At 43.1% G+C, this 12049-nt stretch overlaps 1 protein-coding gene across 2 annotated transcripts in view; it reads left to right on the top strand.

The window, feature by feature from the left end:
- The window catches only part of ZNF277 (zinc finger protein 277), a 306252-nt gene extending 295414 nt beyond the window's left edge, over positions 1-10838 (top strand). For both annotated transcript variants that reach the window (XR_011559472.1, XM_070755514.1), the window contains 3 exons: positions 7941-7983; positions 8370-8544; positions 10442-10838. Coding sequence is in view for 1 of the 2 variants with exons in the window: in XM_070755514.1 (XP_070611615.1) it covers positions 7941-7983; positions 8370-8544; positions 10442-10634 (411 nt within the window). In the remaining variant the exon portion in view is untranslated. The remainder of the gene's footprint in view (positions 1-7940; positions 7984-8369; positions 8545-10441) is intronic.
- Positions 10839-12049: the final 1211 nt, after the last annotated feature.

Raw genomic sequence — 12049 nt, 5'->3', positions numbered from 1 at the left:
TGAGCATATCCATCACCACCATGACTGCCGTGAAGCGAGCAGAGGAAGGCAAATGGGTCACAAAGTCAATGGACACGGCACCTCAGGGTCTCTCGGGCGTGGGCAAGGGTTGCAGTAGTCCTGGCGGGGCTCCAGTCACCCCCTTGGCCGTACGACACCGGACACAGGTGGCCACATAGGAACGCACATCATCTTGGATGCGTGGCCACCAGAACGTCCGAGTGACCAGCTCTGATGTTTTGAAAAGGCCAAAATGCCCCGCCATTGGACAGTCATGACACTGGACCATAATCAGGCCCCTCACTGGTCCAGCGGGAACATACAGCTGCCCTCGGTACCGGAGCAGACCGTCTTGGAACGTCCATGGGGAATTGGGTGTTAACTCCCGCACCCTCTGCGCTACGAACCCATCCCCCCACTGTGCCTCCCGTAAACGGCGACGCAAGTCCACGGGGTCCTGGGTCACAGCCAAAGCTGCAGGGGGAAGGATCGTCTGCAGAGGAGCCGGCTCCTTCGGGTGAGTGTACTCCGGCTTGCGAGACAACACGTCCGCTCGAGGGTTCTGGGCACTGGGAGTGTACCTGATGCGGAAAGGGAACCGTGCAAAAAAGAAGGACCAGCGGATCTGTCTCTGGTTCAATTTCCGAGCCGTCTGGAGATACTCGAGGTTTGATGGTCCGTCCATACTTCAATCTGATGACGGGCCCCCTCCAGGTAATCCCGCCAATACTCAAAGGCGGCCTTCACCGCTAAGAGTTCCTTCTCCCAAATTGTATAGTTTCTCTCCGAGGGTGACAATTTGCGGGAGAAGTAGGCACACGGAAACAGAATGTCACCGGGAGGATGGGCTTGGAGGAGCACTGCGCCAACCGCTACGTCCGAGGCGTCTGTTTCCATCACAAACAGCTGAGCGGGATCAGGATGGCGCAGGAGCGGTTCAGCCATGAACGCTGATTTCAGGGCATCAAAAGCCCGCTGTTCCGCCTCCCCCCAACCAAACGGGACTTGTTTTTGTAACAACCGAGTCAAGGGCGTGGTTAACGGGACATACCCCGGAATAAAAGTACGATAGTAGTTCGCAAACCCCAAGAGACGTTGTACGTCTTTAACCCGGCGTGGAGGTTGCCAAGACTGAAGCGCGGCCACTTTGCCCGGGTCCATGGAAATGCCACCTGGAGATAAAATGTGCCCGAGGAATTCAACGTTGGTCTGGAAGAATTGGCACTTCTCCAGCTTGGCATACAAATGCTGCTCCCGTAACCGGAGCAGGACCCGGCGCAAATGGCCCAAGTGCATGGCATGGGTCGGGGAATATACCAAAATGTCATCAAGGTAAATCACAACAAAATGGTCCAACATGTCCCGGAACACATCATTCATCAGATGCTGAAATACGTCTGGGGTGTTGGTGAGGCCAAAGGGCATCACAGTGTATTCAAAGTGGCCGTAACGAGTGCCGAACGCTGTCTTCCACTCATCCCCGGCCCGCATCCGGACCAAATTGTACGCACTGCACAAATCAATTTTCGTGAACACCGTTGCCGTCCGCAACTGGTCCATGAGTTCAGGGATCAAGGGCAAGGGGTACCTATTCCGCACCGTGATGGCGTTAAGGCGCCGATAGTCACAGCAGAGGCGAAGATCGCCCGTTTTCTTCTTCACGAACAGGACAGGGGCAGACAAGGGGGACTTGGACGGCCGAATAAAACCCTTGGCCAGATTCTTCTCAATAAACTCCTTGAGAGCCACAAGCTCCGGCTCTGACATAGAGTACAAACGACCAGCTGGGAGCTTGGCGTCAGGGATCAGGTCTATGGCGCAGTCGTACGACCTATGTGGTGGTAGCCGATCCGCCTCCTTCTCATTGAAAACATCGGCGAACTCCGCGAGGCAACGGGGTAACTGGATCCCGGGAACAACTGGGCCATGGGCTGCGCACACATGTCGGTGGTGGTCCACACACTGCAAACTGGAGAAAGTTACAAGGTTCTGGGACCACACCACATGCGGGTCATGCACGCGCAGCCACGACAACCCCAGCACGAGGGGAAAATGAAGCCCCGTGGTGACATAGAACTGTAGGGCCTCCTCATGAGTTCCGATGCACATCCGCACCAGCAGGGTCTGGAAACGGATGGGACCAGTCAACAACACCCGCCCATCAATGGTCTCAACAGTTAATGGAGGGATGACAGGACAAAGGGGCAAGGAATGGCGTTGGGCAAAGGCTTCGTCCAGGAAATTCGTCGTTGCCCCTGAATCCACGAGGGCCAACGCTGGATAAGTCCGAGTCCGTTGAGCAATATGCAGGGTCACAGAGTGCGTCAGGTGTCGAAACGGTCCGGAGTCGGTAGGCGCGGAGTCGGGAGAAAGTGGGATCCCCGCCCGACCTAGTGTTGCCACCAAGCCGGGCCCCCCCTCATTTCCCGACCGCTCTGGCGACTGAGGACATCCAGACGAAGGCCCCACCATCAGAGAGTCCATGACAGGGACAGTGACACAAGGGGTTGTCTCCTGGAACTGAACAGGGGAAGCCACTGGAAGCACAGGAGAGCTGGAGGGTACTGGAACGGCGGCAGCCACCACGCTCCGCCTCTTGTGGGGACAAACCACAGCAAAATGTCCCGGGGCCCGCAATAGAAACACAACCCGGACGCCCGCCAACACCCCCGTTCCTCTGGGGTCTGGCGGGGTCGGGCGTAACTCACGTCCATCAGCTCCCCAGCGGAAACACGATCCATCAGGCGTGAAGGCAGCGCTGGTTGAAAACGTCGCGGCCCAGAAGCCAGAATCGGGGTTCGCCTGACGCACGGGGGTTGGACCGTCCCGCTCGATGGACTTCTCTGGCCAACAGCCTGGCCTCTATTGCCAGGCAATGCCGCTCCAAAGCGTCCAGAGTGCCGGGCATCACCTCATGCACCAGCTCATTCAACATAGTGTCCGATAATCCATCCTGAAAGGCCTCAAGCAGGGCAGCCTCATTCCATTGGACCTGCCCAGCCAGGGACCGAAAGTCAGCCATGTAGTCCGCCAGGGGGCGCGAACCCTGGCGCAGTTGCTTCAGCGCCCGCGTGGCCGTCTGCTCTTGCAACGGGTCCGCGAATTGGTGACGCAGCTGGTCACAGAAAGCAGCAAAGTTCTGGAGTAGAGGGTCATCTCGAGCCAGGTAAGGTGCCACCCACGACGCTGCAGGGCCAGCCAACAAGCTACAAAGAAACGCCACCTTGTGGTCATCACCAGGAAAGTGCACAATCTGGGCGTTTACGAACAGCTGCACTTAGCTCAGGAACGCAGAAAACAGCCGCCTGTCCCCCCAGAACTTCTCTGGCATCGCCACGAAACATTTCCTCCTCGGCAAAGGCGCTGGAGGAGGTACCACGGGTGGCACCGGCTGGTGGGACAAATCCTCCACCTGGCGTTGTAACACCAGGACCGTCTGGGTCAACTGCGCAATGTCCCTGCGCAACTCATCAAACACAGCCTGCATGTCAGCTGCAGAAACTGCCATGGTGGAAGGCAAAAACAGGAACCCAAAAAGCAAAAATGCAGCAGGGAGCAGGAAGAAAAAACAAGCAAACCACCCCCAAACCGTGAACCAGGTGTGTCTGGTGGTTGGTGGAGTGTTATACTGTTCTGTCTGGGTCACTCCGGAAGCCAAGACCAACCCAAAAAGAGAAGCCAGACACACCGGTAAAAGGCAAAGGCAGTTTATATAATTCAAGGAAAACACAGGTAACAGAAAATGTCCTTACAAACAGGAAAAATGCTGGAGCTTCAAATATATACATGAAGGCAGTAGTCCATGAAGCAATACCAGATTCTTGCTGCCAAGACGAAGCTGTAGATAGCAAATATACGCCTCCCACGAGTCTTCCAGACTGCTAGGCCACAAGCCAAGATCAGAGATGCTGAGAATCAAAGCATGTCACCGCAACTCCAATTGGATAACACTCCACATGGCTTCAAGGGCTTGCCTGCCTTTTAAACTCTGCTGATGAGGACCACACCCAAACCCAGCTGTTTTTAATTCAATGGTGATAATATTTCTTTAACTGCTCCTTTCGTTGCTCTGAACGTCTCTGTCTCATGTCAATGACAGCTTGTGTGTCATCACCTAATGACTCCAAGCTACTGGCTGGGGAGAGCCCCCCCCCCTGGGGCTCTCATGCTGTTCTCCTTCATCCCATTCCTGACTCTCCTCTCCCCCGTCCGACTGTTCAGCCCCCTCCTCTACGCTGTCATCCTCCTCCGGGCATGGAGCCAGCAGAGACGCAGCCGGTCCCTGAGCAGCCTCAGGCTGAACCACAACAGTTAATATCTATTTTGATCTGATTAATTAAATTTTCTACTTTACCATTAGCCCAAGCCATGTCTATTCTAGAGCAGCTCTGGTGGGCATTGGAGTAAAATGTATATTCTCTCTTATCTTTATTTCTCATTCTCCAACAATCTCTCAAACTTAATTCTTCACACATTTGGTGGAATGTTTTCAGAAGCACTTTCCTTTTTTTAATATAAATTTTTATTAACACTTTTATAATCTTTAACAGCCTCAATTATACGATTAAAATCCCCAATTACACAAATATCCTCAACTTCCAGTTCTACCAATTTCTGATGTAATTTACAAAAAAAAGTTTTTTGATTTTTGTTTTGGCACATATATAACTACTAATGTAACTTGTATATTAAAAATTGGGACTGAGATTATTAAAATTCTTCTAAATTTTTTGGGCATCTAGTTCTTTTTTCACATATACCGCAATCCCTCTTTTTTTGTTGTGTGATAAGGCTGTAAATACTCTTCTTAGCTTATTATTTTCTAGCTGTTTTTCATTTTGTTGTGGAATGTGTACTTGTACACAAATAATATTCACGTTTTGTTCTTGTAGTTTGTTAAATATTCATTTTCGTTTGGTATATGAATTCAAACCATTTACATTGATTGAAAGTAGATTGACCGTACTTTCCATTCCCACTTAGTTGTGTATTTGTCTTCTATTTATTCTGTTTTCTTTCTGCGCTCTAGTGAGTACTCATTCTTGTTCCTGTTCTTTATCATTGGAGGTTCCTTCTTTTCCACTTTCTAAGTCTATTAACTGTTGTTCTTCTTGGTTTTTACTTTCTAATTCAGATCTTTCTTCTCCTATAAATTCCTCAAAAAATTCCTGTGCCATTAGTTCACTAACTATTTTGATCTTTTTTCCTCTCCATGTAATAAGCATTCCTTCTGGGATCAACCATCTGAAGAGAATTCTTCTTTTATTTAGTTGTTCTGCCAACGGGCGATATCCTCTACAGTTGTCTCTTAATCTTTTTGGTACTTGCTTAAGGATTCTGATTTCTTTCCCTTTGTACAGTATTGTTTCGTCTTTTGTAACTTTTAATTTCTAATCTCTTTTTTTGTGTACCTTATATGTACTTCTCTAGGCAATTTGTGTCTCCAAGCATAATTAGTATGCACCCTGTAAATTTCATCTAATCCATTTGCAGTTTCTTGCTTATGTTTTGTAGGATGTTGGCTATCATTTCCGTCATTATCTCTGCTAGATTCTCATTTTTATCTTCTACTACATTTTGAAATCTGATATAAAACTCTGCTCTGTCTATCTCTAAATTAATTATTGATTCTTCCAACTTCCATAAATTTCTGATCTACTATGTCCTCTTTTTTTCATTTTGTTCCGTTCTTTTCTCAATTTGCTCTATCCTTTTTTCATTTTTCCCTAAAATTTGATGGATTACTTCTATTTTATTATCCATTCTTTGCATATCTTCCCTCATTATCTCATGATTTCTATCTATCTTCTCCTGAAGTTTGAGCATTGTTTCCTGAATTGCCAGTAAAGTTTATTGCGTTGTTAGTGAAGTATTGCTTGTTTTCTCAGTCACTAACATGCCAGCTATTGATCTTTGAGTTGAGGGTGAGCCTGTTGGTAAAGTTGGGTTAGAGGATGTTTTTTTGACAAATTTCTGGTAGGTTAACATTTTGATTGCTTTAACTACTTCACTCCACTCTACCATGCAAGTTTGCTCAAAGTTTCCCCTTTCCCCCTTCAAAACAAAAAATCCTATATCACTTTTTATTATTATTAGTTATTGTTAATTGTTAATAAGACTGACATATAAATTGAATCAATTAATATATAGAGCGAACTATAATACTATAATATTAAAGAAGCTTAAATCAGAATCTGCATTAGTCTATGTTATTGATTATCTTAATAAGTTAATAAGATCACTAAATATAGTATATAAATATCTAAAGTCTAAGAATAACTGACAATCAACAATCCTAGATATCAAATAAATAAATAAGTAAATAACTAGCTATAGTCAAAGAATATAAAGAGTATAGTTCAAAGGATTTTTTGGAGACAAATATCCTAATAAATCTTAAAATATAGAAATCAAAATTCAGAAATAAAATATAAAAAATAGAGAAAAAAGTATTTCCCAGTTCCCTTTAACAGTTATACGTAAATAGGATCAAATAGGATCAAATCCATTTGCAAAGTTATCAATCAATGTTCAATGTTCAGTGTGTTCAATCAATGTTCAATAATCAGTGATGTTTAAATTGAATTAATTTTATATAAGTCTCATTTCATAATTTTTAGTCAAAAGTAAATACTCAGTCTTACAAGTTCCAAATTCCTTTAGTAACCAAAGAGAAAGGAAAAAAAAGTTCTCTGTCACTGTCTGTTACCGTCTCTTCATTTAACTCACAGCTCCCTCTGATCCGGTTTAAAATAGTCTCTGTCAATTGCTAATTGCCGCTTCTTCCCAAGCTGCTGTGTTTTTTCTGTCTGTCTTTCTTTTCTTTTTTTAAAAAGTTAAATGTCGCCTCTCTTTCTCTCTCACACACTGTTTTATTTGAGTGGTGCCACTCTTTCCCTCCAACTTGTCTCCTTTTTCAGTCTTCTCCTCTCCCTCAGGCTCCTTCCGCTTTCCTGGACTCTGTTCCCGATCTCTTAAAGGGCCAGCGTTCTCTCAAACTTTGTCGCCACAATCTCCACTTCCGATCAATCCATCACCACAATCAAGTCAAATGGATCAATAAAGTCGTTCAGAGTAGACAGCAATCCATTAAGGTCACAGTCTTTCTTTCCTTCCTTTTAAGTTTTTGGTTTCTTTCAGAGATCTTTTAGTTTAATGTTTTCCAGTTCAGGTGCTACCTTTCTGCGGTTCCTTTCTCCTTCACTTTTCCCCACCACCAGGTAGCTGCTATTTAAACTTTATGGTTCCTTTTACACTGTCACACTTGATATATTATCACTTATCTATCCACTCTAATAGTTCATTTAAATACTGTATAGGGTCACTTCTTAATCGTAGAATCAGAATTGTATTATATCTTTTTCTTCTTCCTCTGTTACAATGGGCTGTCACAGTACTACCGTCATCATGTTAACAGGCGACTCTCCTGCAACGGAGTTTGCGAGGTTCTCCTTTGTTCACATGGGGTGATTACCTTTCACCACAAGTTCAAAGGTTCCCTCTCTCTTTCACCCACTCCTCCAGTGTGGATGCGCCAAAAATCTGGCTTCCGATTACAAGGATCTAGGTCTAGGAGAGCGGAGCTTTGCTTTCCTGTGCCTGCTTGTCGTGGCCATGCCCCGGAAGATTCCCCCCCCCCATCTGTTTTGGATTTCCCTAATGGGCTTGCATGCATTATTCGCTTTTCCATTGATTCCTATGGGAAACATTGTTTCATCTTACGAACTTTTCACCTTATGAACCTCGTCCCGGAACCAGTTAAGTTCGTAAGACAAGGTATTACTGTAGTTGGGTAAAAAAGAATATAGTAATAATAATAATAATAATGATGATGATGATGAAACATATTGCTATATTATTTCCAGTTTTCACAAAATTAGCATTCATAAAATATAACTAATTCAAAATCTTTCAAAAACTTTTTTTCTTTCCAAACCTAGGAAGCTCATGGATTTAACTTGCTAAAAATTAAGTCTGAACATGGTAAGTAATCCACACTTGTATTTTAAAAATTGCTCCTCATAAAAATTCAAGCTTTTTACTAGACTTTTACTGCAGTTTTCCTTCCTTAAATGTTAATATAAATTGTTTTTAATGGTTCTCAAGAAATTGCCGTATAAATGAGCTGCATGATTTTTTAATAGCTGCTCTGGTTTCAACACTGAAGTAATAAATATCAAGTAGTGGCATGTCATTATTTGCCTTATTTCTTCTTAAGGAATATACAATTACCCTTCTATTTTACATCAAACGATCAAAAGATGTGCAGAACTTTAATTTAAAACAATAAGTAAAGTTTAAATACTATAAACACAAGATTATTTGATCTAAGACTCTTACTTAGCTACATCTACTTCTTCCTTTGCTAGATCTGAATTTCTATCAACAAGTAAAACTAATGAATTTCATCAGGAGACAGGTGCACCAGTGTCAGTGTTTTAAGTGTGAGAAAAAATTCCAGTTGAAAAAAGAGTTAATCTGTCATTTGGAAGATAGCAAACATATAGCAATTCTGCCTGACAGATCTGTTTGGGATCAACCACAGTAAGTTATGTATGCATGTACCATTAATATTGTGGACAGGGTATTATAAGACTTATTTTGACAGCCAAGGTTTGTATTCTCTTAATCTGTACAAGGCTACAAAACAGCCAGTCATTCAGAATGCTCTCTGATCAACACACTTTGAAACTAAAAGCGCTAATACAATGTGCTAGATATTTTTGCTTGATTTAAAAGGAAATTATAGAATATTTTCATTAGACATGGCATGTCACTTAACAAGTGACAAATATAGAACAGTAGGTTTTCTATTACAAACTATTCATTGTGTTTAAGAATGCAAGCTACGGTAATTTAAAGTTCCCAGAAAGTAGGGAAACAGAATTAATTAACTACAGACTTAAAATTCAGAAACAAGCTGGTTTGTTTGTTTGTACTTTCAAGAATCTGTAATGACTGAATATATTGATTATATGAAATAAAAAAGATAGATAAATGCATGTGAACATATTCATTATGTGCACATATCATAAATTGTGAAGCAGTTTCCCAGTAATGCTTCTCATTTAATTGGGAAGTGTGTTAAGAATTGGAATCGAGGAATAGAATTCAATTACATGATTTTTTTTGTTTGATCTTACTTACATGCAGTAACAGTTATTGCTGCCTTGCATTATTCCATTAGCACTGAAATAGTAATAGATCTATAGTGCACCATACTGTATATCATATACAGTGATCTCTCGGTTAGCGCGGGGGTTACGTTCCAAGACCTCCCGCGCTAACCGATTTCCGCGTTATACTGGATGCGGAAGTAAAAACCACCATCTGCGCATGTGCGCCATTTTTTTCATGGCTGCACATGCGCAGATGGTGGAGTTTGCGTGTGGGCGACGGGGAAGACCAAGGGAAGATTCCTTCAGCCGCCCAACAGCTGATCTGCTCCGCAGCGCGGAAGCAGCGAGGAGCCGAAGATGGGGTAAAGGCAAAGGGGAAACCCCATCTTCGGCTCCTCGCTGCTGCCGCGCTGCGGAGCGGATCAGGTGTTGGGCGGCTGAAGGAACCTTCCCTTGGTCTTCCCGCCGCCCAGGCAAAGGGGAAACCCCAAGATCGCTTGCCGCTTTGCAGCTTGGAGCCTTGCTTCGCCTCCTTCGCTGCAATAGGCAAGCGGCAAGCGATCTTGAGAAAGAGAGAGAAAGGAGGGCGACTTGCCACTCCACGCCCCCCTGGATGAACAGCCTCGCATGGCCCCAGCGCCGGGCTCCGCTGTTGCCTCCGCCCCCATTCGGCTCTGCAGCTGAGAGGCCTTCCCGGCAGAGCCCTCCCCAACAGCTCCCGCCGCCAGCGCAAAAAAGAAAAGAAAAAAAAATCCCCAAAAGAGGCAGGCACAAAGCGGGGGCACAAGGGGAGCTGCCCGGCAGAGGTTGCTTTTTTTCTTCTCGTGGGCAAGTGGAGGGGGGGAGAGAGAAGGGAGGAAGAGAGTGTGAGAGAGGAAGAAAGAGAGAGAGAAATGATAGAAAAAAGGGGAGAAAAAAGAGAAATGAGAAAATGATTGAAGCATAGTGACAGGAAAGAAAGAGAAAGAGACAGAGAAGTGACTCTTGGTGATGACGTATGACGTCATCGGGTGGGAAAAACCGTGGTATAGCAAAAAAACCGCGGACTTATTTTTTAATTAATATTTTTTGAAAAACCGCGTTGCAGCGTTTCGCGCTAATCGAGAATGCGCAAATCGAGGGATCACTGTATACAGCAGTAGCAAGAGATAGCCACAACTATTGCCAATTTCTGCTTAAATGACAGGCTATTGCTGTTTATGTGGTTGCAGTAGCCATGTCCATTGCAGTAATGTTAGGTTCGGTCATAATCTGTAAGAGGTGTGGGCAAAGAAAATATTAATTAAATATATTCCTTTTTTGTTTTGTTTTGTTTTGTTTAGGTACTATTTTCCTACCTATGAAAATGATACTCTTCTCTGCTTACTTTCTGACAATGAGGATGAACTGACAGCTGAAAAACAAACAGATAACATACCTGTCATTAGTGAAGATATTTCCAATATAGAGTCTTTGAAACAGAGCAGTGTATTAAATGAGTTTCTTCATGAGGAGTTAAATAACATAGAAACATGATGACAATGAAAAAAAGTTAATAACTGGTTTTCAAATTCAAAAAAGAATATTTGGGTATTACAATATCCAACATGAATGGTGTTATTTCAAAATAATTATATTACAGTATGGAATGAAATTAAGAAAGATGTACTAAGATAGAAAAGGATGACATTTATGCTCTCTTGAAGAAATTTTGTGATAAAAATAAAAGTGTTACCTAGAGTGTTGTTTTTATTTCAAACAATACCAATTTTGAAAAATAATGTGCCTTTTAAACAATGGCTAAATTATTACCTAGATTTCTATGGCAGAGAAAGAAACCAAAGATTAATTATAAATTCTGCAGGATACAAAAGACTGATTAGGATTACCAGATTTTAAATTGTATTTTGCAGTATGTTGTTTGGATTGGATGAAACAATAAGATCTGCTGAGAAATAATACAATGAATTGGTCAGACATTGTTCTGCCGGTGTGTCCCAAATGCCCATAATTACAGGGTAATTAGTCCAGAAAGACATACACCACACAATAAAAGAAAAACCAAAAGTCTTTATCAATAGAAAAGCAGAAAAAAAATCCCTTTTAAAATGTCAAAGGGAATTTCTGATACACACAAGGCACAGGTTAAATGCAATCCAATTTCTCACCCAGTAACTGGGAAATTTAGTCCAATTCCAAAGTCCAGAAAGTCCACATACAGTCTTGAACAGGGAAACAGCAAAACCACAATCTTGACAAAACTATGAATCAGATAAACCTCCACAAGGCTAAATCAGCATGCTGCTCTTTTTATCTGTAGCACTAATTACAGCAGCCCCACCCAACCACAGGTGGCCTCACTTATCTCCTGTAATAATCCTTCAGTTGTTCTCTTCTATGCATCACTCTCCACATGCGTGGATCTGTCATAAGTTCTTGTTCAGAATCTAGGGATGATAAGGAAGATTGATCTCCTGGGCTGTCTATCAAACTCCCCTCTTCCCTGTCACTCACGCTTCCTTGGTCAGAGGAGACTTCTATCGGGAGCATTCCTTGGGGCAGAAGCTGGGCCAGAGCTAACCACAACAGACATGAGCTTTTTATGTAATATTCAAGTTAATATTAATGTATATTTTAAAATTATTATGTGAAAAGTGCTATATTGAAATATAAACCCAGGTTTCCAAATATTATCTTTTACCAAGTTCCATACTGGAAGCATTCTATAAAAGAATAACAGCAGATAGAAATAAATGGTTAACAGACTAAGATTTACTAGTATAAGAAAGTGGAGAAATTGAGATAAAGTCGAGAGAACTGTAGAAGGACATTGTTTCTGATTATATGCAGTTAAAATAAAGATACAATATGAATAAAAAGACAATTTGAATTGAAAATGCATTGAGTGGACTGATGCCTGCTGTTAAGAATGAGGTCCATGGCTCCCGGGG

Source organism: Erythrolamprus reginae, chromosome 6 (assembly GCF_031021105.1).
Source record: "Erythrolamprus reginae isolate rEryReg1 chromosome 6, rEryReg1.hap1, whole genome shotgun sequence".
Lineage (NCBI taxonomy): Eukaryota > Metazoa > Chordata > Lepidosauria > Squamata > Dipsadidae > Erythrolamprus > Erythrolamprus reginae.
Note: the sequence above shows the minus strand (reverse complement) of the source record. Positions and strands in the feature narration are given on the sequence as shown.